Source organism: Phascolarctos cinereus, unplaced genomic scaffold (genome assembly GCF_003287225.1).
Source record: "Phascolarctos cinereus isolate Bilbo 61053 unplaced genomic scaffold, phaCin_HiC Scaffold_726;HRSCAF=1367, whole genome shotgun sequence".
NCBI lineage: Eukaryota > Metazoa > Chordata > Mammalia > Diprotodontia > Phascolarctidae > Phascolarctos > Phascolarctos cinereus.
The window spans coordinates 180289048-180316922 of record NW_027556098.1 but is presented as its reverse complement, the minus strand read 5'-3'; the positions used below and the strand labels follow the sequence as shown (position 1 = coordinate 180316922).

General features: G+C 37.5%; 1 protein-coding gene across 1 annotated transcript; it reads right to left on the bottom strand.

Annotated features, from left to right (window-relative positions):
- OR8D4 (olfactory receptor family 8 subfamily D member 4) lies at positions 1-27730 on the bottom strand. The gene is made up of 4 exons (XM_078146110.1): positions 27642-27730; positions 26673-26840; positions 24139-24270; positions 1-1288 (listed from the first exon to the last, which is right to left on the bottom strand). The coding sequence occupies exon 4, from the start codon at positions 1271-1273 to the stop codon at positions 338-340; it is 936 nt and encodes a 311-aa protein (XP_078002236.1). The 5' UTR covers positions 1274-1288; positions 24139-24270; positions 26673-26840; positions 27642-27730; the 3' UTR covers positions 1-337.
- Positions 27731-27875: the final 145 nt, after the last annotated feature.

Here is a 27875-nt window from a genome sequence, read left to right as displayed (position 1 = left end):
TAGGTGCTGAGAATACAGAGACCAAAATGACAGTTCTTGCTTTCTAGGAGTTTATATTTCATTGGAGGAGACAGTATGGTCATACACAGTCAGACCTGCACTTCAGAAATATCAGTTTGGCAGCTGTGTGGAAGAGCAATCAGAAAGGGGAGAGACAGAAAAATAATTAATCTTCTGTAATTATAGGCACTGCTCCAGTCAGGTTGGATAAGTATTAGTGAGTAAAAAAGGGGGAAATAAATATTTAAACTTGAAGTGGAAAAGCGAATGAAAAATAAAATTTGAGCCATCGTGTTTACTTTATTAGCAAGAAATATAGTTGTAAAATATATAGCAACTATGAGAATATTTTCCTTTCTGTGAGTTTCTTCAATGCGGTCTTCACATCCTTATTTCTCAGGCTGTAGATCAAGGGGTTGAGCATGGGAATCACTGTGGTATAAAACACAGAGGACACTTTTTCCCGGGCCAGGTTGATACTGGTAGCAGGTTTGAAATAAATGGACATGAGGGACCCATAAAACATAGTGACTGCCATGAGATGGGAACTACATGTACTAAAGGCTTTTGACCTGCCCTCTTTGGAGTTGATGCGGAAGATGCTAGAGAGGATGAAAGCATAAGAAATTATGATTGTCGAGCTGGTTGCTATCATGTTGAATCCACCAATAATAAAAATCAAGAGCTCGTCTAGGTAAGTGCTGGAGCAGGAGAGTTTGATGAGGGGGACAATGTCACAGAAGTAATGACTGATTACATTTGACCCATAGAATGGCAACCTCAGTAAACAACCTGTGTGGATCACTGCATCAGTGAATCCCACAGAGAACACAGAAATCACCAGCAAGGAGCAGACTCGAGGGGACATGAGGATGTTGTACAGTAGGGGGTTACAGATGGCAACGTATCGATCATAAGCCATGGCAGCCAGCATGTAGCACTCAGAAATAACAAAAATGCAGAAGAAAAAGAGTTGAGTCATGCACCTAGGATAGGAGATAGTTTTATCTTTGAATAAAAATCCCACTAGCATTTGGGGGGTAATGATAGTGGAATAACAAACATCTAAAACAGACAAACTGCTGAGGAAATAGTACATGGGGGAATGGAGATGAGAACTAAATCTAATCAGTGTGATCATGCCTAGGTTCCCCATCACAGTAACTGTATAGATGCCCAAGAATATGAAGAAGAGAGGCAGCTGAAGTTCTGGCTCATCTGTTAGTCCTGCAAGAATGAACATAGTCACTTCAGACTGATTTCCTCTTCTCATTTTCTATGAAGGAACCTGTGGGAACAAGAGGAAAGAATCACATTAGAAAGGTATACAGCTCTTCCCCTTCTTCTTCATTCCCTTTCCTCAAAGGAACATAAAAATGATTGGAAAACTCTGAATCCTGACCTCTCCTGATTCTGCCCCATGTCTAATGATTTCATTTCCTCTAGGCAGAATTGGCCTTAGAAACCAAGAAGAGACAAAATTTGCTGGGAAAATGAGAAAGCGGGGACTTCCGCTTCCAGGAGCCAAGATGGCAGAGTGAAAAGGTAGTCGCTCTCACTCTCCCCTATCAACCTTTGAAGACCCAGAAAATATCACCCCAGGAAAAAAAAAACCCTGGAACACCTGAACTAGAAGAAAGACAAGGAGCAGCAATGCAGTAGCCCAGCAAATGGGTCTCCCAGTGCCTCAGCAAAGACAAGGGGCCCCAGGCAGATAAGTACCCTGTGACATTCTTATGAAAGGAGGCAAAGAAAACAACCTAAAGGCTTCCTAAAGCCCCGGCCTTGCTGATTCCAACCCAACACCAGGTGAGCTGTAGGAGCCCTGAAGCCCCCAATTGTGAAGAGATTCTGAAGCCCAGGTGGTAGAGCAGGCAAACACCAACACCTGGAACTCCGAGTGCCTCAGTGAGGGCGGGGGAATTGGTGGAAACCAGCTCAGAAAAGCACCAGGAGTCTCGGCAATCCACCGCAAAGGAATCTCCCGGTGCATTAGGAGAAACATGGAGACAACACTGCAGGGGATCCCAGGCAAATAAACGTCCTGCAGCAGCCATCTAAAAGGAGTGGAAGAAAGCTAAAGGAAAGAAAAGCAGGCAACCTAGAATTGCCTGAAAGTTCCAGCCTTGCTGATTCCAGCCCAACACAAGGTAAGCTGCCAGAAACCTACAGCCTCCAATTCCCAGCATAAGAGGCCCCAGAACGCAAAGCCAGTGACCAAGACCTAGGCTCCCAACACAAGAAGCTTGGGTCAGTACCCTCTGTGCCCCAGCACGAGAGCTCAATCTCTTTAAAGGCCAGGGAATAAAGAAACACCATGAGTAAAAAGAAACGTACCATAGATTCATATTATGAGAAGAGTGAAGATCAAGACAGAAATTCTGAAGAGGACAACATTGTCAACAAACCCACATCTGCAACAACAAAAGGGAATATGAACTGGTCTGAAGCCCAAAAAGCCTTCTTAGAAGAGCTCAAGAAGGATTTTAATAGTCAAATGAGAGAGGTAAAAGAGTCCTTCAAAAATACAATTGGCCATTGGAAAAAAAATACACTGAAGAAAACAAGTCCCTAAAAAACACAATTGGCCAATTGAAGAAGGAAGGACAAAAACTAACAGAAGAGTACACTGAAGAAAACAAGTCCCTAAAAAACACAATTGGCCAGTTGAAGAAGGAAGTACAAAACTAACAGAAGAGTATGCTGAAGGAAACAAGTCCCTAAAAAACACAATTGGCCAGTTGAAGAAGGAAGTACAAAAACTAACAGAAGAAAACAATCTGTTAAAAACTAGAATTGGACAAATGGAAACTAATGTCTCTATGAGAGAGCAAGAATCAGTCAAACAGAAACAAAAAAATGAAAAAATAGATGAAAATGTAAAATACCTCATCAGTAAAACAACCGACCTGGAAAATCGACTCAGGAGAGACAATTTAAAAATTATTGGACTACCTGAAAATAATGAAAAAAAAGAGCCTGGACAGTATCTTTCAGGAAATCATAAAGGAAAACTGCCCAGAAGTCCTAGAACCAGAAGGGAAAATAACCATAGAAAGAATCCACCGATCACCACCTGAAAGAGATCCCAAATTGACAATGCCAAGAAATATAATAGCAAAATTCCAAAATTACCAGATGAAAGAGAAGGTGCTGCAAGCAGCCAGAAAGAAAGAATTTAAATATCATGGAACCACAGTCAGGATTACACAGGACCTTGCAGCTTCTACATTAAAAGACCGCAGGGCATGGAACATGATATTCCATAAGGCAAAGGAGCTTGGAATGCAGCCAAGGATCAATTACCCAGCAAACATGAGCATCATTTTTGGATATTCAAGGAGACTTCCAAACTTTCCTGATAAAAAGACCAGAGCTCAACAAAAAATTTGATCTTCAAGTACAGGACTCAAGAAGGACTTAAAAAGGTAAATGGGACAGAAGGATACAATATGTTGTTAATAAGGGGGGGGCTGTTTAAACCCCTACAAGGGAATATGAGACTTGCAACCCTTGAGAACTGTATTGTTATTACACCTTGTTAAAGGAGTATACATAAAGAGGGTGGATATTAGTTGACTTTGATGTAATGATAAAAAAAATCTAATCAAGTGGGTTAAATGGATCCAAATAAGTGGATCAATCTGATCTTAGAAAATGTACTGAGAAAGGAGGAGGCAGACAAGGGTAAATTACATTACAGGAAAAGACACAAAATCCTATTACAGCAGAGGGAAAGAAGGGGGGGAGCATTGTTTGAACCTTACTCTCATCAGATTGGCTCAAGAAGGGCATAATATAATCAGTTAGGTATAGAAATCTAACTTGCCTATAGGCAGTAGGAGGGAAAAGGGGAAAGAAAAGGGAGGGGGAAAGAAAAGGGAGGGAAAGAAGGAGGGAAGCAGCAGTAAAACTAAAGGGGAAGAAAAGGGAAAGGGATAATAAAAGGGGGAGGGACTGAAGGAGGCGGTGGTCAAAAGCAAAACACTAGTGAAGGGGAGAAAGGAAAAAGGAGAAAGAAAAGCATAAATGGGGGGAAAGGATGGAGAAAAAGACACAGATAGTAATCATAACTGTGAATGTGAATGGGATGAACTCTCCCATAAAACGGAAACAGGATTGCAGAATGGATTAAAAACCATAATCCTACAATATGTTGTTTACAGGAAACACATTTGAAAAAGAGTGACACATACAGGGTAAAGGTAAAAGGCTGGAGCAGAATATATTATGCGTCAGCTGAAGTAAAAAAAGCAGGGGTAGCAATCCTGATCTCAGACAAAGCAAAAGCAAAAATAGATCTAATCAAAAGAGATAAGGAAGGAAACTACATCCTGCTAAAAGGCACCATAGACAATGAAGTAATATCATTACTAAACATATATGCACCAAATGGTATAGCATCCAAATTCTTACAGGAGAAGTTCAGGGAGTTACAGGAAGAAATAGACAGCAAAACTATACTAGTGGGGGACCTGAACCTCCCCTCTGGCACTAGATAAGTCTAACCACAAAATAAACAAGAAAGAAGTTAAGGAGGTGAATAGAACATTAGAAAAGTTAGGTATGATAGACCTCTGGAGAAAACTGAATGGGGATAGAAAGGAATATACTTTTTTCTCGCAGTACATGGCACATACACAAAAATTGACCATGTACTAGGGCATAAAAACCTCACAATCCAATGCAGAAAGGCAGAAATATTAAATGCATCCTTTTCAGATCATGATGCAATAAAAATTATATGTAATAAAGGGCCATGGAAAGATAGACTAAAAAATAATTGGAAACTAAATAATCTAATCCTAAAAAATGATTGGGTCAAACAACAAATCATAGAAACAATCAATAATTTCATTCAAGAGAATGACAATAATGAGACAACATACCAAAACCTATGGGATGCAGCGAAAGCAGTTCTTAGGGGAAGTTTTATATCTCTAAATGCTTACATAAATAAAATAGAAAAAGAGGAGATTAATGAATTGGGCATACAACTAAAAAAACTAGAAAAAGAACAAATTAAAAATCCTCAACTAAACACCAAATTAGAAATATTGAAAACCAAAGGAAAAATTAAAAATTGAAATTAAGAAAACTATTGAACTAATAAATAAAACTAAGAGCTGGTTTTATGAAAAAACCAATAAAATAGATAAGCCTTTGGTTAATTTAATTAAAAAAAGAAAGAAGAAAACCAAATTACTAGTATCAAGAATGAAAAGGGTGAAGCTACCACCAAGGAAGAGGAAATTAAAACAATAATTAGGAATTATTTTGCCCAACTATATGCCAACAAATTTGACAATCTTAGTGAAATGGATACATATTTACAAAAATATAAATTGCCCAGATTAACCAAAGAGGAAGTAAAATACTTAAATAACCCCATCTCAGAAAAAGAAATTGAACAAGCCATTGATGAACTCCCTAGGAAAAAATCTCCAGGGCCAGATGGATTTACATGTGAATTCTATCAAACATTTAAAGAACAATTAATTCCAATACTATATAGACTATTTGGGAAAATAGGTGAAGAAGGAGTCTTACCAAATTCTTTTTATGATACAAATATGGTGTTGATACCTAAACCAGGAAGAGTCAAAATAGAGAAAGAAAATTATAGACCAATTTCTCTAATGAATATAGATGCAAAAATTTTAAACAAAATATAGCAAGTAGATTGCAGCAACTTATCACAAGAATAATACACTATGACCAGGTAGGATTTATACCAGGAATGCAGGGTTGGTTCAATATTAGGAAAACTATCAGCATCATTGAGCATATCAACACAAAACCAACAGAAACCACATGATCATCTCAATAGATGCAGAAAAAGCTTTTGATAAAATACAACACCCATTCCTATTAAAAACACTAGAAAGCATAGGTATAAATGGAGTCTTCCTTAAAATAATAAATAGCATATATCTAAAACCTTCAGCAAGCATTATATGTAATGGGGACAGGCTAGAAGCATTTCCAATAAGATCGGGGGTGAAACAAGGATGTCCATTATCACCACTGTTATTCAATATTGTACTGGAAACCTTAGCTTTAGCAATAAGAGAAGAAAAAGAAATTGAAGGCATTAGAATAGGCAAAGAAGAAACAAAGCTATCACTCTTTGCAGATGACATGATGATATACTTAGAGAATCCTAGAGAATCAAGTAAAAAACTACTTGAAATAATAAACAACTTTAGCAAAGTTGCAGGCTATAAAATAAACCCACATAAATCATCAGCATTTCTATATATTACCAACAAAGCCCAACAGCAAGAGATAGAAAGAGAAATCCCATTTAAACTTACTGTAGACATTATAAAATATTTAGGAGTCTACCTCCTGAAACAAACCCAGGAACTCTATGAACACAATTACAAAACACTTTTCACACAAATAAAATCAGATCTAAATAATTGGAAAAACATCAGTTGCTCATGGGTAGGCCGAGCTAATATAATAAAAATGACAATCCTACCTAAGCTAATTTACTTATTCAGTGCCATACCAATCAAACTACCAAAAATTATTTTATAGAGTTAGAAAAAATAATAACAAGATTCATTTGGAAAAATAAAAGGTCCAGAATATCAAAGGAACTAATGAAAAGAAATGCAGGGGAAGGTGGCCTAGCAATTCCAGATCTTAAATTGTATTATAAAGCAGCAATCATCAAAACTGCTTGGTACTGGCTAAGAAATAGGGAGGTGGATCAGTGGAATAGGTTAAATATGCAAGACACAGTAGTCAATGACTATAGTAATCTATTATTTGATAAACCAAAGACCCCAGCTTCTGGGATAAGAACCCACTCTTTGAAAAAAACTGCTGGGAAAACTGGAAAAGAGTATGGCAGAAACTAGGCATAGACCCAAATCTCACACCATATACCAAAATAAAGTCAAAATGGGTTCAAGACTTAGATATAAAGGCTTATACCATAAGTAAACTGGGAGAACAAGGAATAGTTTACCTATCAGATCTATGGAGAACAGAAGAATTCATGACCAAACAGGAGATAGAGAACATTATGAAAAGAAAAATGGATAATTTTGATTATGTTAAATTGAAAAGTTTTTGTACAAACAAAGCCAATGCAACTAAGATTAGAAGGAAGGTAGAAAACTGGGAAAGAATTTTTACAACCAGTCTTTCTGAAAAAAGCCTCATTTCTAAAATATATAGAGAATTAAGACAAATTTATAAGAACACAAGCCATTCCCCAATTGATAAATGGTCAAAAGATATGAAGAAAAAAAAAGAAAATGAGAAAGCAGTCAGCAGAAAGTGGTCAACATCTCCTACGATTATACCAAGATAAGCTCTGAATAGGTGCATGACTTAGCCATAAATGGTGACACATAAACAAATTACAACAGCAATAAAGAAATTACCTTTCAGAACTATGGATAAGGGATTGCATAAGATAAAATGAACAGTTTTGGTTAAACAAAATGTAAACGTTTTTGCACAAATAAAATCAATGCAGCTAAAATTAAAAAGGACACAAGCAACTGAGGGAAAGAATTTTTGCGGTAAGTTTCTCTGATAAAGTTCTCGTAGACAAAATACATAAGGAATCCATTCAAATATATAGGAATAAAAGCCATTTTCTAATTGACATATGATAAAGGGATGTGAATAAGCAGTTTAGGAAGAAATTTCAGTTAGCTATAGCCATATGAAAATTCCCCAATTCATTTTTAATTACAGAAATAAAAATAAAGCAACTCTGAGGTTCTACTTCACACCCATCAGATTGGCAGTTAACAAAAAAGGAAAATGACAAATATTGGAGGGGTTGTAGGAAAACCTTATTGTACTATTGATGGATTGTTAAGTAATCTAACCATTATGGAAAGCAATTTGTTATTCTGCCCAAAAAGTTACTGAACTATGCATATCCTTTTACCCTGTGACATCAAAGAATGAGGAAAGGGTCTAATATGTACAAAATTATTTGTAGCAACTCTTTTGTGCTAGAAACTATGAAGGTGCCTTATCAGCTGGGGAAGGGCTGAACAAATTATGGTGTAGGAATATAATAGGATACGATTACACTATAAGAAATGGTAAAGGGGACACTTTCAGAGAAACCTGGAATATCTTAAATACTGAGGAAAGTGAGCAAAATCAACAATTTATACACTACCACAACAACATTGTAATGACAAATAGATTTAAAAGACTCAAGAATTCTGATCAACACAACAGCCAACCACAATTTTAAATGATCAAAGATGAAGCATGCCACCCACCTCCTGACAGAGAAGTGATAGACTTAATAGCAGAACAAGCCTTTTTTTTTTGACAAAGCTAATGTAGTAAATTTTTTTTGCTTCACTTTACATATTTTTCATATGGGTTTTGTTAATTCTTTTTTTTTCCTCCATGAAATGGAAGGGAAGTGGGAAACAGAGAAAACAGATTTTGCTCATTAAAAAAATCTTTCATTAAAATTTTAAAAAAATAAATGAGGGGACTTCCTATGTAATATGATTTTAGGGGCCCAGAAAGACCCTTTTGTCTCCACCCCATACTTTTCTATCTGTTTTACTAGGCTAGAAATTCTTTTGCCAAAAAACAAGTGAGCTTAAATGTCAATGAAGTTTAGTGGTCAAAGATGTCTCTCAAAGATGGCCCACACCTAGACTTTCTTTTCTGAATCCATCTGTCACACTCAACTCCAGGGTCTCAACACCAAAGTAACCTTCATCAAAGGCAAGTAACTAGCTTAAGAATATATTACCATTCAGGTCTTACAACTCCTTGTAACTTAGTAGGAGCACAAGAAGTGGGGAAAGGGTGGTGCCATGGGATTGCTGTTTTCAAGAAAGAACTACCAAGACCTCCAAGAGTTGTTAGTAGACTAGACAGTAGGGACCCTCGCCCATCATTATAAAGAGCATTGCAGTGATTCAGATGAGGGATAACTTGTCATTGATAAAGGTTATTTTAATAACGAGGTAAAGATAGACCAGAGTACCAGATATCCCCGAATAGGCAATCATCTATAAATAGAGGAGAGAGAGAGAGAAGCCACCTTTGCCACCTCAGAGTTCTGTCTGTTCCGGCTGTGTCTGTCCAGTCACCTTAGTCTTAGTGCTTTCCTACCACAGGTCCTTCTCTACTTGGAAAGCCAAGAGATGCATGTTTTCTCCTTAGTCCCGCTCTGTTTCTATCTTCTAATAGGGGGAGGGAAACAGGATAAATTAATTCAGAAATAATAATAATAATACAATAATAATAACTGATGTTTGTATTGTGCTTTGAAGTTTGCAAAGTGTTTTGCATGGATTATCTCATTTAAGTCTCACAGAGTCCCAGCGATGTACAGGTATTAATAGGCTCATTTTACAGATCGGAGAACTGAGGCTTAGTGCTGCTAAGTGATTGGCCCACAGTCCTACAACTAGTAAGTGTTAGAGAGAGGATTTGAACTCAGGTCTTTCTGAATAGAGCTCTAGCCCTCTTTCCAAGAGCACAATGTTGGAATTTCTCTTTTGTCCTTATTGCATCTTGTATTATACATAATTGTGACTCTCTCCTTATAAAATATGAGCTACCTGAGGGAAGAGACTGAATTTTTTTGGTGGGGGGAGAAGGAAAGAAGGAGGAGATGATGGTTATATTCACAGCACCTAGCACATCACTTTGCTCATAGTATTCAATACATGCCTGTTGATATAAATGGAAAGAACAAAAATCCTTCAATTGAATGCTGTGTATTTATCATGCCCAAGCTCAGTCCAAAAGAAGAAATGAGAAAATGTATCTCACTCTTTTTTTTGCAGAGTTGGGGGGTTATGAATGTGGAACATTGCATATGCTATTAGACATAGCTGATGAATTAATTAGTTTTGCTAAACTGCTTCCCACCGCCTTTCTTATCTATTCTATGTTATAGGCAACTATTATAAGTGAGTAAGTAAAGGTATTGAGTAGAGACCCTGTCTTAGAGTCAGAAAGGGCCTAGAATCAAGTCTGAGACACACTTTCTGTGCAACCTGAAAAAAAGTCACTTCACATTTTAGCGTTTCAGACATCTGAGTTTCCACATAAATAAAACCATTGGTCCAGACCACTACTACCACCACCCCAAAAAATAAACCAGATAAGTGATCCTCAAAATTCCATGGAAAGTCCAAGGCAGAAAACTGTCAGGAATAAACATGTGAGAAACCGAGAAAATGTGTAAAACATTTTATAACTATGAAGTACTATGCAAACCTATGATGATGATGATGATAATGATGATGTGTAAGGATAATGCAGAGCTGATTGTACGTAATCTAAGAACTGAGCAATTTGAGCATCATAACTAGAAAACTCACCTTCCCCTACCCCGGGGTGGTAATAGAAAGTTCTCCTCTTCTGCCTGTTGTTCTAGTCACTCAGCAATCTCACATTGCTCTCTAAAGCAAAGCCAAAGGTAAGCAAAAACCACGTTTGTTCTTGGAATCCCATCTCCTCCAAAATGTCTAAACAGCTCTTTATCCACAGTAGCATCTTCCTGCGACACACAGTGAGCTCATGAGTTTCATGTTCTGTTTGGGTATTTTAAGTCTATAAATACTGAATTGGTTGGTCCCTAAGGTGTTCTTCATCTCCTGAGAACCATCTGTGTTTTTGTAAAACAATGATTTCCCAAACATTTTTTTCCAATGAGACAACCTTCTTTGAAAATGAGCAAGGCCAGAGATGTCACACTGCCATCTAGCCCAGGATCAGAAATTGTTTTTGTATTCAGCATCAATGATTCAGACTAGAGGAGAAAAAGAAATTCCTATTGATTGAAGTTTATAGAATCTCAACTTGGAAATTTCTAGTTAATTTTAAAGGCAGGAGAGTCTTCCCCATACAATCCCACTACCCTGCTTTCCTTCCCCTCCCCATAGTGATATAATATAAAAACACTGGGCTTAGGTCAGAAAATCTAGGTCAAATGATTATGGACTTAGTTCCACAAGTGACCTCAGAAAACATGACATCTAACTCCCTTATCTTACAGATGAGGAAACTGAGGCTTAGAGAAATTATTACTTGACTAAGGTTACTCAGAAAATAAGTGGCAAACTGGAATTTGAACCCATGTCATGTAACTCCAAATCCAGGGCTCTTTCTACTACTCCATGGTTTGTTTCCCAGCTCTGGAGCTCAGTTTCTTTATCAGCAAATGAAGGGGTTGTTGGAGATTATGTGTGAATGATTAGATAACTTCTCAAAGACAGTGTGGTGCAGTGAAAAGAGCACTGGCTCTATTGTCAGACCTGGGTTCAAATTCTGCTTTGTTTGCTACCTTGGGTGAGCTGGGTCAAGGTTACCTTTCATGGGCCATCTGCAAAATAGACTGGATAGCATCTGAAGTCCCTTTTGGCTCTTTTTTGAGGATCAATGATCCTATGACTCAAAAGGAGTCCATTTGTTGCCAATTCCAGAGAACCGCTAGTCTACAATCCATCAAAGATGACCCTGACTCCTGTATCTCCCTCCTCAGGAGCTAGAGGGACCTTTCCAGTTAATCCTCTAAGCTTCCTGGGCTACAAGACTGCAGTGCCCTTCTTTTTGCTGGCTCAGGGTTTTTCCTGGGTTGATATTTTCTGGGCTTTCAGTGGTCAATAAAAGAGAATGAGAGTGACTTCTTACTCTGCCATCTTGGCTCCCAGAAGCAGAACTTTGGGACCATCTTTTTTGGTGACTGTTCTGTAGACAACACGGACCAGACACAACCCATGATGCTACTCTTTTGTATGAAATAAATTCTGGAAAGTGGCTTGTGTCTAGATTTTTGCTACCATTACTATTCCCTCTAACTCTACACTTCTATAGGAAGTTTATCAGATGGCACAAAATTCAAAGAGGCCCATCACCAAAACGCTGGCCACCAGATAAAAAGTGTGGTCATGACCAATTCACAAAACCATCTATAAGGTGTCATAATCAATGTCGATGCAGGAAGCACCTATGCACATTGATGAAACCACAGGGCTTTTGAACTTTAAAGTAAGGTCTGGACATTGTGCAGCTGTGAATGCAGCCTACTAACTTTCTTAGCTCTCACTTATTATTCTCTAAGGATCATCAGATTTTTCTTTCCATTAACTTTTCAGCTAAACTCTCCCATACATGTTGTCTCCTTCAATTAGAAAGTGAGCTCCTAGGCAGCTGGGTGGCATGGTGGATAGAGCACCGGCCCTGGATTCAGGAGGACCTGAGTTCAAATCCGGCCTCAGACACATAACACTTACTAGCTGTTGTGACCCTGGAAAAGTCACTTAACCCCACTGCCTAGCCAAAAAAAAAAAAAACGGTGAGCTCCTTGAAAGCACGGACTGTCTCACATCTTTCTTGGTATCTTGACTGCTTAGCAAAGTGATTGCCATTTAATAAATGCCTACTGAATGCTTTTTTCATTCTTTATCTTTATATTCATTGTAGGTTATGTGTAGTGAATTGCTTACCCCAGAACAATTTCTGCTATCATATCCAATGCTTGGGACCCATGGAACACCCACTACCCAGCTTGTAGAGATTAATTCTGGAAATACAAACTGTGTATAATATTTTGAGCAAAACATAACTAAGAAGGCTAAAAGATTACTTTGGCATTCCCAAGCCTAATTCTCCATGTTGCTATTCCTCACCATTAACATGAGCAATTGAATTGACTGTAGTTAAAATAATTTATAGATATTCATAGCAGGAATTGCTCCTACAGGATACATAAGAATATAAATGATTTACTGTTAGTCCTATGTGAACTAGGGTGGAATGTGTGCAATGTATGCAAACTGAAGGCCCCAAGAAGTTCCTGAACCACATTACCAAATGGGCAGAAGTACCATCCAGTTTCCACCAGTGACATGTTGTGAATATCTGCAAAAAATAGGCAGAAAAATTAAGGCAAAGAGCAACCTGGAGAAACTCTGAGGAAGCACATCTTCTCAATGGCTTCAGGGATCAGTTTTCCCCTGGAATCTGGGAATCATAAAACTCTGCTGTTTTCTTGGAGATAGCACAAAAGTTTGTTGTGTTTAGATGCCAAAACTTTCAGGTGGCTAATTGGCTGAGGCATTCCTTAAGGTACGGTGAACTGCACTAGTTCAGCGCTTTGGTGAAGTTCAGTGCTTCTGATGCCTGGCAGAGATTCAGGGAGAAAAGAAAGAACTGGCCAGTTGACACTAAAGGAAAAAAATGATAGATAGATAGATAAATAGATAGATAGATAGATAGATAGATAGATATGGATACAGATAGATACAGATTTTCTTGTTGTTCCATCATTTTTTAGTCATGTCCAACTCTTTGTGACCCCATTTGGGGTTTTCTTGGCAAGAGATACATGCAAGCGTGCATGCACATACACTTGTGTATGTATGTATTATATTCATAGATATAAATATATAAACACACATATGTGTGTATGTATGTATTATATTCAAATAGCTATACAGGCTACAATTTTCAAAATCTGACATTGGGCTCTTACATGTGAACAGCAACTCCAAACCAGTAGCCATAAGTACTCTCACTGCTGAAACCCCTTATTCCTATTCCTGCTACCTAGAACCACCAAGGCGTCTGCTTCTGGGTTTCCACACAAATAATATGGAGAGAAGATGGGGGGGGTGAGGAGAGCCTTAAGTTTGCTCCTTTTTTCTCATGCTGCCAGGGTGCTTTCTCAATAGCCTAAGTGCTACTCTATTCCACCACTATACCTAGCCTCCTAACCCATATTCTCATTCCCTTCCCCTAACAAAGGCAGTGAGTCACTAAGCATTTATTAAGCACATACTTTGTACCAGGCATACCCTGCTCTTTTCTCCAGAACCCTGACCCTGTCCCTCTTCAGTTCTCTTGACAAAATGAATGCCCAGGAAAGTCATCTCTTTTTCTTCTGAGAAGCATATGCATTTTATTTCAATCCTTTAAATCCATCAGCAAGCATTTATTAAGCACCTACTATGCATAAAACATTGACGTTATATAGATAAAAAAGGAGCAGACCTTGGCCTCAAGGAGCTTACACAGAATCACAGACACTCAGAGTTGACAGAGCCTTTGAAAGCCATCTAGTCCTATCCATATGTAAGAATTCAAAGTTTTTTTAAAAGTGTGCATTTAGCCTGTACTTGAAGATATCACTACCTCCCCTGAGCTGCCATATTCCACTTCAAATATCTAATTGTTGGTGAGGGGAGGGGGGTCCTATCCTTAACATCAAAGTAATATAAGCCTCTACAGTTTGTATCCATTGCCCTTACTCTATTTCTGCCTGCTAGGGTCAAACAGAACAAGTCCAAAGTAACAAGAGCTTTTCAAACACTTGAAAACAACTTAATTATGCCTTAACCAATGCCAGCCAAGTCATCTCTTCTTTAAGATAAATATCTTTGGTTCTTTCAACCAGTACTCATCTGGTATGATTTCAAGACCCTCCATCATCCTGGTCATCCTCTGCTAATTAATGTGCCTTCTAATATGTGGCACCCATAACTGAAGACCCCTAAGACTACACTGAATGCCTAAAGAGCCCATTAGCTTAGAGGCAAAGAATCAGAGTGGTGAGTCAGGAAATCTGAGTTCAAGTCCTTACTCCACTACGTAATAGGTATTTTAGTAATTAACTCCCCTTCTCTGAGCTTTGATTTCCTCCTCTGTAAAATGAAGGAACCTGAAGATTCAATGATCCCCAAAATCCTTTCCAGTTCTAAATCCTGTCGTCTCCCCCAATCTTGTCTAAGTAATAAGAAAAAGATGGGAATGGGACAGAGAAGGTCACGTTTTAATGCCTAAGAATTAAGAGAGAAGCAGAAGGTCCAATTCTTAGAGCTCAAAGAAAAGAAGAAAGAAGCTAGCCCTATATGTTCAGTCTTCATCCTTGAATAGTCACTTAGCTGAAGGCCCTGTCCTTAACAGTTCTTTACCCATCCTTCCTGGGCTCCCTGGGTATCACAAACGATCCTGTCCTAATGGGACTCTCCACCCTCTCTACAAAGCCATCAGCAATGGCTTAGAGCTGGGGGAGTCCTCCCTAGACTTCCGTTTACTGGCTAATAGTCGTGTCTGGGGCAAGGAAAAGGGGGAGAGAACTTTGGATTCCCAAATTGTCATTGCACAAATACATGCAGTTATACATGGAGCTTAGGTTCTAAAAACACCACTCATTTGTACTAAGCTTTGGGTGTAAAACAAGTTTATTGACTTTTACGTGACCTGACCTAGCCGTGTAACTGCCACATATAACATTGCTTCTAGGGAATACACATCAGCACTAACCTTTGCCGCATAATCCCTTGTTACATTGGGGACTATCTGTGCACATAAGCAGACAGTGATGAGCTTTCCTTGCACCCAGCTAATCCCAACTAACTGTACCCAAATACCCATCACTGCCAAGGCAAAGTGACTGGACTGCCCTACACCCTCACGCATATTTCCTCAGGGTGTGTTTTTGCAAAGTCCATCTACTTTAAAGGCTGGTCTTGCCATTCAATTTAACCTGATCTCACCTAGATAAAAACTAGGATGGGGATACAATACTTCACTCAAGACCCTATCCACCTGTAGGGATTCTCCCTGTTAAGTGGAACCCTGAGCTAGATAATAATGGTACACTGAGAGCACACTCCCTGGACCCCAATTAAAAAAGGTTTTAGTGCATATTAATGGGAGAGAATAAGCCAACGTGTAGAGAAGGCTCAGCTTTGCCCCCTCAAAGACTCAGGATTGTCTGTATCAACTGGAAGAACTGAGTGTCCAAGAGTTTGCAGAAATAGGCAAACTGACTTGGAAATATTTTATGAAAGCCCCAATCCTGGGTAACAGAGGCCCCAACTTTTATTTTAGCATATTAAGCTTTAGAGTCATAGCTTAAGTCACAAGAGGACCTGGTCAGACTCCTGAGGGGAAAAATCCTGAATTAGGAAAGTGATTATCCCATGATCCTCTCTGTCTCATGTTGAGGAGAAAAACCTTTAATTGTACCCATTGGGACAATTCAGTAATTTTCACAAGCATACTGTGAGCATTAATGTTGTAATATCAATGTTTCTATTTCCAAGGTTATCTTCAGCTTGGGGGAATTGTAACAGGTATAAATTTTCTCAAATGGGTTCCATATCTGCACAGGGAAAATCATCTCTAATGATGTTTCTTCCAGTTGGTTGCTGTGTTTCATTTTGTTTTGTTTTTAAGTGTGGAGTAAGAGCGGCCTCCAAGGTTTCCTTCCTCCTACAGGTGGAAAGAGCCAGTGTCCTGGCTGGAGTCTGAGATTCTGGCTGTCCTCACTGGTAATATATTGCAATGGCCCATTATATCTATGGGGCCCCAGCCATACTTCATCTTCCACTTTGGCCATCTCCTTGTCATAACCACTGCCAATATTATGTTTGAAAATTAAGGTAAACTAAAAGACAATGGTCTGAGAATGATCAATTTATTATTTAGGCTAGCAGTGACCAAAAAATTGGGTCAATGGCCTGTCTTAATGACCAAAGACCCCAAGGTAGGGTTCACTAGACAACATAGTTTTGGAGAGTACAGAATTAGGTGGGGGTGGGGAGACAGCTAGGTGGTGCAGTGGATAGAGCACTGGCCCTGGATTCAGGAGGACCTGAGTTCAAATCTGGCCTCGGACACATAACACTTACTGACTATGTGACCATAGGCAAGTCACTTAACCCCATTGCCTAGCCAAAAAAAGAAAAAAAAAAGAAATAGGTAGGTGGGGAAGACCATGCAATTGGTTACAGGATAGATAGCATCACAGGGATGAAGACAACGATTATTTTTAGGCAATTGGAGTTAAGTGACTTGGCCATGGTCATACATCTAGTAAGTGTGTGAGGCTGGATTTGAACTCAAATTCTCCTGACTCCAGGGCCAGTGCTCCATTCACTATATCACCTAACTGCCCTTCATGATTGTTTGTTTTAAAGAAAATGGGCTAACAACCACGTGGGACTAGTAACCACCCCTCTCTGACAATTAAGGAATATTAATTGTTTTATGGGACCTATCCACATCTTGCAGACCTTATTAATGGACCTGAGTTAGCAGATTCCCTGAGGCCTAGAAGGGTTTTTAGGGAGATAATCCTCCTTAATTGTACAAAAACAGACAAGGACAGCCTTGGAAATGTACCAGATCAGTTTGTAGGCCTTTAAAGACAAGGTATGGTAGTTAACAGTTTTTCTTTTAATTATACCTTTAAATTAAGGTAAAGCTAAATTCTTAAACTCAACTCTAGGATATAGCAAGGTACCTTTTAGAGATGCAGATTCAGTTATAAAATTAATGTAGCATAAAATCAATTACATTATAGAATATTAATTTTGATCTTTTCACCAATAAAATAAAATATAAACTCCTTTTTTGTTATTCAGGGTGTTCTATGATATTGTTCCAACCTGAAGACAATGATCACGTACCTTTGAGTTTTTTCTTCTTCTAGCTCTAGCTAGACCTGATCATCCGCTCTAACTCATGAGTCATTGGTCAACTACAACGAAAAAGTTTTCTAAGGTGGGTATGGTAACCAAGGCTCTTTTTTTTTTTTTAAGAAGTAGGTTCACTAAATGAGGGAGAAATAGCATAGTATGAAGCTGGATAGACATCTGAGGTGGGATGGTTCAAAAAAGAGGAAGGAATGACAGCTTAAAGTTTCCCTTTACACGCATGAGCCTGCCCTTGTCTACTGTGTGGATGAACAGGAAGTGAGAATTTAACAACATTCTACACAGCCCATCTGGAAAGGTAGTAGTGAATGGAAGCAGGATTTTCTCATATATCAACAGAGCAATGGCCAAGAAAAGCAACCAGAAGAGGAATCAGTTCCCCAGAGCCCATGTTCCTCAATGGACTGGACATTGGTCAGGAAAGTCATAAGTAGAAAAGCAAATGGAGGGGCAGCTAGGTGGCACAATGGACAGAGCACCGGCCCTGAAGTCAGGAAGACCTGAGTTAGAATCTGGCCTCAGACCAAATATTTGACACTTACTAGCTGTATAACCCTGGGTAAGACACTTAACCCCAACTGCCAAAAAAAAAGAAAAAAAGCAAATGGAGGATAATTGAGAGGGAATGGAAAAGCTATATCCACCTATACTTCGTATTTCATTCCAGTCATCTTCTAACCATCCACTCTACCTGCCACTGTCCTCTGGATCACTGGATCTAGTCATCCACCCTACTGCAGCTTCATGCTAGAGCACTTAACCATCTTAGTTCTGGAACTCCAACCTGGGAAATCCTCCCACATACCTATCCAGTCCCAATCACGCCTCACATTCTATTCCAGCCCTCTTCTTGCTATTCCCTTGCCCCTGATTTTACCCTACCCCAACCCCTTCCAACTTTGGAAGCATAATCAAATCAACATTGTCATTGCAATTAGAAATGGCATGTGAATCAACATCCTTTGACTACATTTGCCACACCTATGATTTTCTCTACCAAAATACCCTGCTCTGGCCACTCCCCTATATTATTTGTCTGCCCATTAGAATGTAAGTTCTTCAGGACAGGTGGTGCCTCAAATTCCCATCACTTAGCTGGGATTGTAAGTGTTTAATAAATGTTTTTTCATTAATTGATCAAATCATTCATTCATTCCTTCTAAAAAGAATGAAAGTTTGAGTTCTAGTATCTGAATTATGTCTGTGAACTCCTGGGTTTGAAGTGCAGTGGAAAGAATGAAAGATTTGGAGTCAGAGAATTTGAGTTTGGACCCAAAATTAATTGCTTACTATCTGTGTGATATTAGGCAAGTTGCTTGACCTTTCTAGGTCTGGTACTTGCAAAATAAGTAGACTAGACTAGAAGATTTCTAAGGAGCCTCTCAGTTCTAAGTCTGTGATCTTATGGTAAAGGCTAACTGTATATGGAAGGAGATACGGGCATGCAACCTATATGGTAGTTGTTTCCATCTATTTGTTTTTATTCTATTTGCTTCTAGAGGTATGATTAAAGAAACTACACTTGGTAAGAACACACTTGTCTGGTTGATTCAATTTATTCTGTGCTTAGGTAAGTAGAGTCCTTTGAAACACAGCACAAAGAACCATGGGCTTCAAGATTCCCTGGGGCTGGTGGTTGAACCAAAAGACTCAGTGGATAAATTCACAGAGACCATACCCCTAAACTAAGAAACTGAGCACTCATCTGTTTCATCTTGTCACTTCCTTGCTCAAAGACTACTGTGACTCTCCATTGCCTACAAATAAAATACAAAATAATTTCTTTGCTATTCAAGGTCTTCTATAAAAGTGATGTCAAACTCAAATAGAACTACTAAGGCCACTAAACAATACATATTGGGTCACATATTGACTTAGAAAACCACATATTACTGTTATCTACATTATATTGTATTTTCATTTATTTTGTTAAATATTCCCCAATTACATTTTAATCTAATTCTGCCAACAGGTCTTGTGTTTGATGTCTCTGTCCTACAATGTGGCTCTAACTTACCATCACCCCCAGACACTCACAAAGGGGCATCCGGATACAGCTGAGAACACAAGTCACTAGCTCTCTGAGAACCAAGAGTTTGACCTTTCCCCAAACTTCTTTCAAGTTAGAAGAAACACATATACAGAAGGGAGAGCATGGGATTGCAGACCCTCATCATTGCATAGGATCAGATAACTGGAAAGTAGTGCCCTCTGCTGGCTAAACTCACACATGTTTAGTTCTTTTACCATATTGGTCACCATTTTCTGTATACTCTCTGCTTCCTCAGTATGGTGTTCAGAACTTAATACACTGGTGGTTGTCCTTTGTTCTTGAAGAAGACCAAAATGTCCTTTGACTGGCTGCTTGAACCTAGCACAATGAATAAGGAAATTACATACATCAGACCATCATTTCAAGGAACCTACTCTTCTACTTTAACTATAGATAGCCTGTTCGTGTCCTTTGACCATTTATCAGTTGGGGAATAACTCAAATTCTTATAAATTTGACTCTGTTCTCTATATATTTGAGAAATGAGGCCTTTATCAGAGAAACTTGCTGTAAAAATTGTTCTCCAAAATTATTGGATCAGTTCACAACTTCAACAATACATTAGTGTCCCAATTTTTCTACTTCCCCTCCAACATTTGTCATTTTGTTTTTCTTCATATTAGCCAGTCTGATGGGTGTGAGGTGGTATCTCAGAGTTGTAATTTGCATTTTTCTAATCAATATTGATTTGAAGCATTTTTTTTCAAATAGTGTATTTTTCCCCAAAAGCTTGGATCTTTGCATTTATCAGACACTAGATTACTGTTGTCATTTACTACTGAGTATCATCTATCCCACTGAACCATCATTTTATTTCTTAGCCAGCACTAAATTATTTTGATGATTACTGCTTTATAGTTAGAGGTCTGATACTGCTAGTCCACCTTCATTTTTTTTTCTTTAATTCCTTCAATATTCTTAGCATTCTTCTAGATGAATTTTCCTATTATTTTGTCTAGCTCTATAAAGTAATTTTCGGTAATTTCATTGGTTTGGCACTGAATAAATTAATTTGGGTAGAATTGTCATTTTTATCATATTGTCTCGGCCTACCCGTGAGCAATTAATATTTCTCCAATCACTTAGATTTAACTTTATTTGTGTGAAAAGTGTTTTGTAGTTGTGTTCATATAGTTCCTCAGTTTATCTTGGCAGGTAAACTCCAAAGTATCTTATATTGTCTGAATTTATTTTAAATGAAATTTCTCTTTCTATCTCTTCCTGCTGGACTTTATCATATATAATAATGCTGATGATTTATATGGGTTTATTTTCTATCCTGAAACTTCGCTGGAATTGTTAATTATTTCAACTTGTTTTTAGAATCTCTAGGATTCTCTAAGTATACCATCATATTGCCTGCAAAGAGTGATAGTTTTTTTTATTGTCTATTCTACTGCCTTTTATTTTTTCATCTCTTATTGCTATAGCTAATGTTTCCAGCACAATACTGAATAATGGAGGTGATGTTATTGGGAAGGCTTCTAGCTTATCCCCATTACAGATAGTGTTTGCTGATGGTTTTAGAGAGATACTACTTATTTTAAGGAGAGTCCATTTATTCCTATGCTTTCTAGTGCTTTTTTAAATAATTTTTTTTAATTTTGGCAAAAGCTTTTTTTGCATCTAATGAGATAATCATATGACTTTTGTTAGCTTTGTTATTGATGAGGTCAATTATGCTGATAGTTTTCCTAATATTGAACCAGCCCTGTATTCCTGCTATAAATCTCACCTGGTCATAGTGTATGATCCTTATGATGTAATTGTGTAATCTCTGTTAGTATTTTATTTAAATTTTTGCATCAATATTCATTAGTGAAATTGGTCTATAGTTTTTTTTTTCTGTTTTTGCTTTTCCTGACAGGTACCAGCAACATATTTTTGTTGTAGAAGAATAAATGAATTCACAGGCAGGTGAACAAAAGATAGCCAGTCTCATAACCCTTCAAAAGTTTGCTGTTAAACCAAATGAATCTCTCATTAAATAATTTCGGGCAGGGTAGGGGAAGATATTTGGGAAATATAAAGGAGGCGCTAGGGATATTCTCAAAGGCAAAGACTGGACTGAGATGCTTAGTTTCTTCTGACAGAAAGTTGGTGGGAGAGGAAAGAGAAAGAAGAGCATATGAGCAACTACAAAGAAAGAGTTAAAAAGCTGTTTGAACTTGGAAGCATCAATGGAATGGGTATATCCCCCAAAGTGAGCTTTTTGAAAGGGACAAGCCTCCTTTAGACAACAAAGAAGCAAATTTTCAATCTCATGCTGGATGCCCATGATCCTATCATTACCATTCTCCTCCTACTCCCACCCCCAATCAGTTTGCTATGGGCTCAGAGAATATACTTATGTTAATATTTGCCTCAGCAAAACATAATTAGGAAAGTAAATCTAATGGAGAGGAGATGAATCGTATAATGAATTCTAAGTCAAATAGAAATGGTTTTGAATTGTCTATGTCATTTCCCTCCTCCATTAGAGTAGATAATTGAGATTGTTATGTGTAGATTGGAAAATGTATCCCTGACCTGTGGTCCTTTCAAAGTGATATACTAGGTTTTTCTCTCTTCATCCTTCCCACAGAACCATTCCTTGCCTTCAAAGTGATTCAGAGACTGCCACCAGGGTACTATAAGACTCCAAGGCACCAAGCCAGTCCAGAATAATGCAGAATAAAAGTAGGCAGGGAGGGAGTTTGAGAAGTCCAAGATGAAGAGAAGGTAATTCATGGACAGCAAAAAGTTACAGGACTAAAGTCAAAGAAAAGGGGGCTGGCCAGTTAAGAATGGTAATGATTGTGCAGGGAACTGAGAGGTCAAAAATCATAATCTAGAACTAGAAATGATGTTAGAGTTTAACATATTAAAACCTACCTACCCAATGTCTTAGAAATCAAAAAACATAAATTACTTAGGAATAAATTCTCTATCTGAAAAGAACTGCTAGAAAAATTCAAAGGCCATCTGGAAGCAATTAGGCTTAGAACAACATCTTATCCCATATTCTGCAATAAATTCAAAATGGAGATACAATCTGAATATTAAAGATCATACCATAAAAAAATTAAAAGAGAAGTAGATTGTATACCTTCCACAACTATGAGTAGGAAATTGATTCTTAACCAAGCAAGGAAGAAGGAAATTACAAGGAATAAAATAGATAATTTTGATTGCATTATGGTGAAAATATTTTGCATGACCAAAGTTAACAGATTGATGATGAGGAGTACAGTCAACTGAGAAAAATTTTTGTATCTAATACAAGTGTTAATAAGTGTTTGGTACCCAATATTTAGACAACTAACAGAAATATGTATGTGTGTGTGTGTGTGTGTGTGTGTGTATATATATATATATATATATATATACACACACACATACATATATATATATACACACATATATTTATATACATATGTATATCTATATACGCACGTGTGTGTGTGTGTGTGTGTGTGTGTGTGTGTGTGTATACATGACCTGACTGAAAACCATTCTCTAACAGGTAAGTGGTCAGAGGATATGAGCAAACAGATCTCAAAAGGAGAATATCAAACTACTAACAATCACATGAATGAATGAATGCTCCAAATCACAAACAATAAAGGGAAATTTAAATCAAAACAACTTAGAGGTTTTACCTCATACCCAGCAAATTGTCAAAATTGACAAAGGGTGGGAACAATAACTGTTGGAGGGGCTGTGAAAAGACAGGTACACCAATGTATTGCTGATGTTGCTATGAGCGTGTAGTACCATTCTGGAAAGCAAATTGGAATTAAATAAAGTAGCTAAAATGTCCATAAACTTCCGTGTGTATACACACACACACGTACATATACATATATATAGATAGATGTGTGTATATATAAACATATATATATGTACCATAATATAATAATACACTTGTACCAAGACTTTCAGGACACGGTATGTATATGTGTGGACACACACAAACATATATATTATACATATATATCCATGTACACACAGACATACACACCCTTGGGGGGATATATGCTGCCTAGCAGTAAGCTCTCTGGATCAATGGGTATAGACATTTTAATTATTTTTTAAAGTAGAATTTCAAATTGCCTTCAGAATGGTTGCATGTATTCATAGCTCCACCAATAAATAGTATATTATTGGGTCTAAATTCCCTCAGCCCTTGAAACATTAACAATTTATATCTTTTACCACACACACACACACACACACACACACACACACACGTTCTACCACCACTTTCCTCAAGCTGCTTCTCTAATCATTCCCATTGCTCCTATATATTCACCTAGGACTAATGCAGTAGTAAGCATTAAGAATCATTTTTATGACTTCAGTCTTTATTTCATGAGTGTTCCAGTGAGCAGCCTGCTTGTTTTCTTCCCTTATGACTGAGTTGCTATTTCACCAAGACCCACTCCCTCAGTAATATTTTATGTCACCAATTTGGTCCTGTATTTTAATGGATCCACTTATCAAGTGCTTATCTCACATGTAATCCCATGATCAAAACCACGTCATAATAAAGTCATATAGTTTCAATGAGTTCTACTCTAACTAGTAATATTCACGGTTTGCATAATTGCAGGACATGTGAAATTATCTACATACATTATGTGACTGATTCGCTGTCTTCATCATTACATCCACATGAGGCTTCCAGACCTGAATTTCAGTCAGCTAGGACATCCCACCTCATCATCTTAACATCTTACAGGTCATACAAATCGTCAGCGGGTCAAACTATTAAGAGCAACGAACAAAACAACAGCATCATGAGAGGCACCATTACAGAGGAGATAGAAAGACTTGAATAAATCTAAACAATTAAAACAAGAAGAATCTGCTCCTTCCTTCTCATGAGTCTGTATGGACAAGGTTCCAAAGGATCTAGATATTTACAATCTATATTCAGGTTTCTAGAAGATAAATTAAAAATCCATATCTAAGCCACAACAGAGATAGTTTTCTTTTTGGCACAGCAAAACCACTGTGGATGATAATCAACAGACATAGTTCAGTGCTGGTACAAATAACTTTTTCCAAACACCTAAAAAGTATTCCAATTTTACATTTTCATTACCTTCTAGATATTCCCAGTTTTTTTTATTTACCTTGTTTCTAAGAGGTGTTCTCTGCTCTTATCTTCATGTTATATAAACATTTATATATATGTGTGTGTGTATATATGTACTATAACATAAGCAAGCATATATAATATGCACACATGCATATTACATATATACATGCACATGCACACACACACATACCCTTAACACACAAATGACATTGTATAGTCACTCTCTCCTTATCTTTGATCCTTTGATTTAAGGCTGCTCACCATATACACTCAGTCAGCAGGAGGTTCTCCTAGGTCTGAATATTTATAATAAATAATTACAGTAAATGATTACATAACATAAATTATTATGTAACTTAAAATAAATAATCATTGAAATATTTAATTAAGAGAAGGAATAAAGTAATATCTGGCATTTACATAGAAATTCAAGATTTACAAAGCTCTTTAAATACATCATGTCATTCAGGTCCCATGGCAAATCTGTAAGGCAAATAATGCAGCAGACCACAACTGAGATCCTGAAAGGCTAAGTATTCTAACCAACAACCAGCAAATCTCAGAGACAAGGTCTGAGCCCAGGTTTCTTCTGAGTCAAGTACAATGTTCCTTCCACTACCTCATTAATTTCCTCTCTAAATTCTGCTAGTAATTCCTGATTTTTATTTCTTCACTGAGTACCAAAGTTAATGTAGCAAGGAACTCATTCAATCAAATGAACTAGGCTAAAGTTCATGACAGGAAGGCAAAAAAAAAAGGGGGGGGGAGACGGAATAAAATACTAGGGGGAAAAGTAGAGGCTCTAATGAGCAGTGAAAGATCTTCTGGAAAAAAAATGAAAACTGTTCCTTTCCCAAGGTCCTTCTGGACTGTCCTTTGTTCCCAGTTAAGGGAGGAGATATGGAGAGAGAGAGAGAGAAACTCTCTAATCCTCTTAGCCTTGGGAAAAAAGAAAGAGGCAAAAAGCACACATTTTCATACATGACCAATGTGTTTACTTGTTTTGATTGACTATTCTTACTTGTTACAAGAGAGGTTCTATATTAAGGCAACTCAACAGGGTTGTAACTGCTGTCCACCACAGTGCCCACAACTACATAGCACATATGCATGCTTTTGCCCTCCAAGCTTCTTTCTAAGTCAGAGAGAGAGAGAGAATAAAACAACATAAAATCTCTCTTTCCAAGACAGGAGACGAGATAACTGGCTTAAGGGTATGAACAAACTGTTGCGAAGAATCGCAAACTATTAACACCCACATGGAAACCATATGAACCATACCAACAACTGCCTCCAAATCACTAAAAATAGAAATGTAAAAAAAAAAAGCTCTGAGATTTTACCTCAAATTCAACAAATTGGCAAAGATGACAAATACATATGTATGCATATATATATATATATATATATATATATATATATATATATATATATATATATATATATTTTTCAATGTTTGATGTACTGAGGGAATGCAGATATATCAGTGCATTACTGGTGAAGCTATGAATATGTCCAACCATTCTAAAAGTCATTTTGAATTTTACTTTTTAAAAAGAGTGACTAACAAGAGGACCTGAGTTCAAATACATTCTTAGACCATATACTTGACACTTATTAGCTGTGTGACCCTGGGCAAGTCACTTAACCCCAATTGCCTTGACCCCAAAAAAATAAAATAAAGTAAAAGAGTGACTAAATAGTCATACTCTTTGATCCAGAGATCCCACTGCTAAGCATGTATCCCAAGGAGGTCAACAATAGGAATAAAACTCCTATGTACACCAAGATCTTCATAGCAGCACTTTTTGTGTTGGAAAGAATTAGAAACAAAATGGATAGCCATCAATTGGGAGCTAGCGAGTCAAATTGTGGTATATAATTAATGGAATATAACTGTACTGTAAGACATGATGAAAATAAATTCAAGGAAAAAGCAAATGACATGAATTGATGCAGAGTAAATGAAGCAGAACCAGGAAAACAATATATACAATGACTAAAATAATATAAATAGAAAGAACAATAAAACAAAGTTAAATGATGTATAGTTCTAATGACTAACCTTGTTTCTGAAGAAGAGATGAAAAAATGCACCTCCTTCATTAGAGAAGTGGGGGGCTGTGGGTGTCAACTGTTGAGTATGCTATCAGGCAAAGTCACTGTGTTCATTGGTAATTACTGAAATGTTTTTTTCTTTTTCTTTTTAATCTTTGTCACAAGGGATAACTCCCTTGGTGAGGGAAAAAGAATGTTATAGTCAGTGAGAAATGCAATGCAAAAACAAAAGTCACAAATTTTAAAAATCATGCATTTTAACTTTTTTAAAGAATCACTTGGGGGAAATGTTAAAAAAACACTTTTTTTAAACACAAAAATTAGGAAGTTAGGATAGCCCACTCTCATTTCCTCTTTGCCATTTCTACAATAGACTGGCAAAGAAAGTCCATTAAAGTTTAAACCAATAAAAAGTGACTCAGTACAGCTCATAGCTGATGGCAACAGTATGGGTAATGGGACTTCCTGAAGAAGTAGTTCCTCCTCACTAATGGTATTACTGGGATCCCACTACTGAGATGTTGATTTTCTAATGAAGAGGTTGGCAAATACATACAAACACATGCAACATTTGACTTACAGGCCATGTAGTCAAATAGATATTAGCCTCTGAAGTTCCTTTCAATTCTCAAATTCTTTCATTCAGTGATAGTCTGTATCATATAGTGTTTGTCCAAGACAAGGACCCATAAGAGAAACTATTCAGGCTTTTATAACTATTTCTAACCCCACAATGAGCCTTGTGTATTTGTGTGCATTTATATACGTGTACATACAGTACAGAAGCACTCTTTGTATTGTCAAAAATAGAAACACATTTTATCCATCTATTGCAAAATATAATAGAATATTGGAGACAGCTAGATTGCTGAGAGCACTGGAAAATCCAGCCTTGGACATTTACTAGCTGTGTGACCCTGGGCAAGTCACTTAACTTCTATCCCCTGGAGAAGGAAATGGCAAACCACTCTAGTACCTTCGCCAAGAAAACCCCATGGACAGTGTGGTCCACCAGGTCATACAGAATCAGACATGACTCAACAGCCGCAGCAAGATGGAATATTATTGCACTGTAAGAAATGACAAACATGAAGAATTAGAAAACACTTGTGAAGATTTACATGAACTTAAATTACATAAAAGTAAGCAGAACCAAGAGGACAGTTTACATAATAAATACAGTAATGTGCAGGAAAACCGCACTGAAAAA

Excerpts from the sequence above, each read along its gene's own strand:
- OR8D4 (XM_078146110.1), bottom strand. The coding sequence starts at position 1,273 with ATGAGAAGAGGAAATCAGTCTGAAGTGACTATGTTCATTCTTGCAGGA.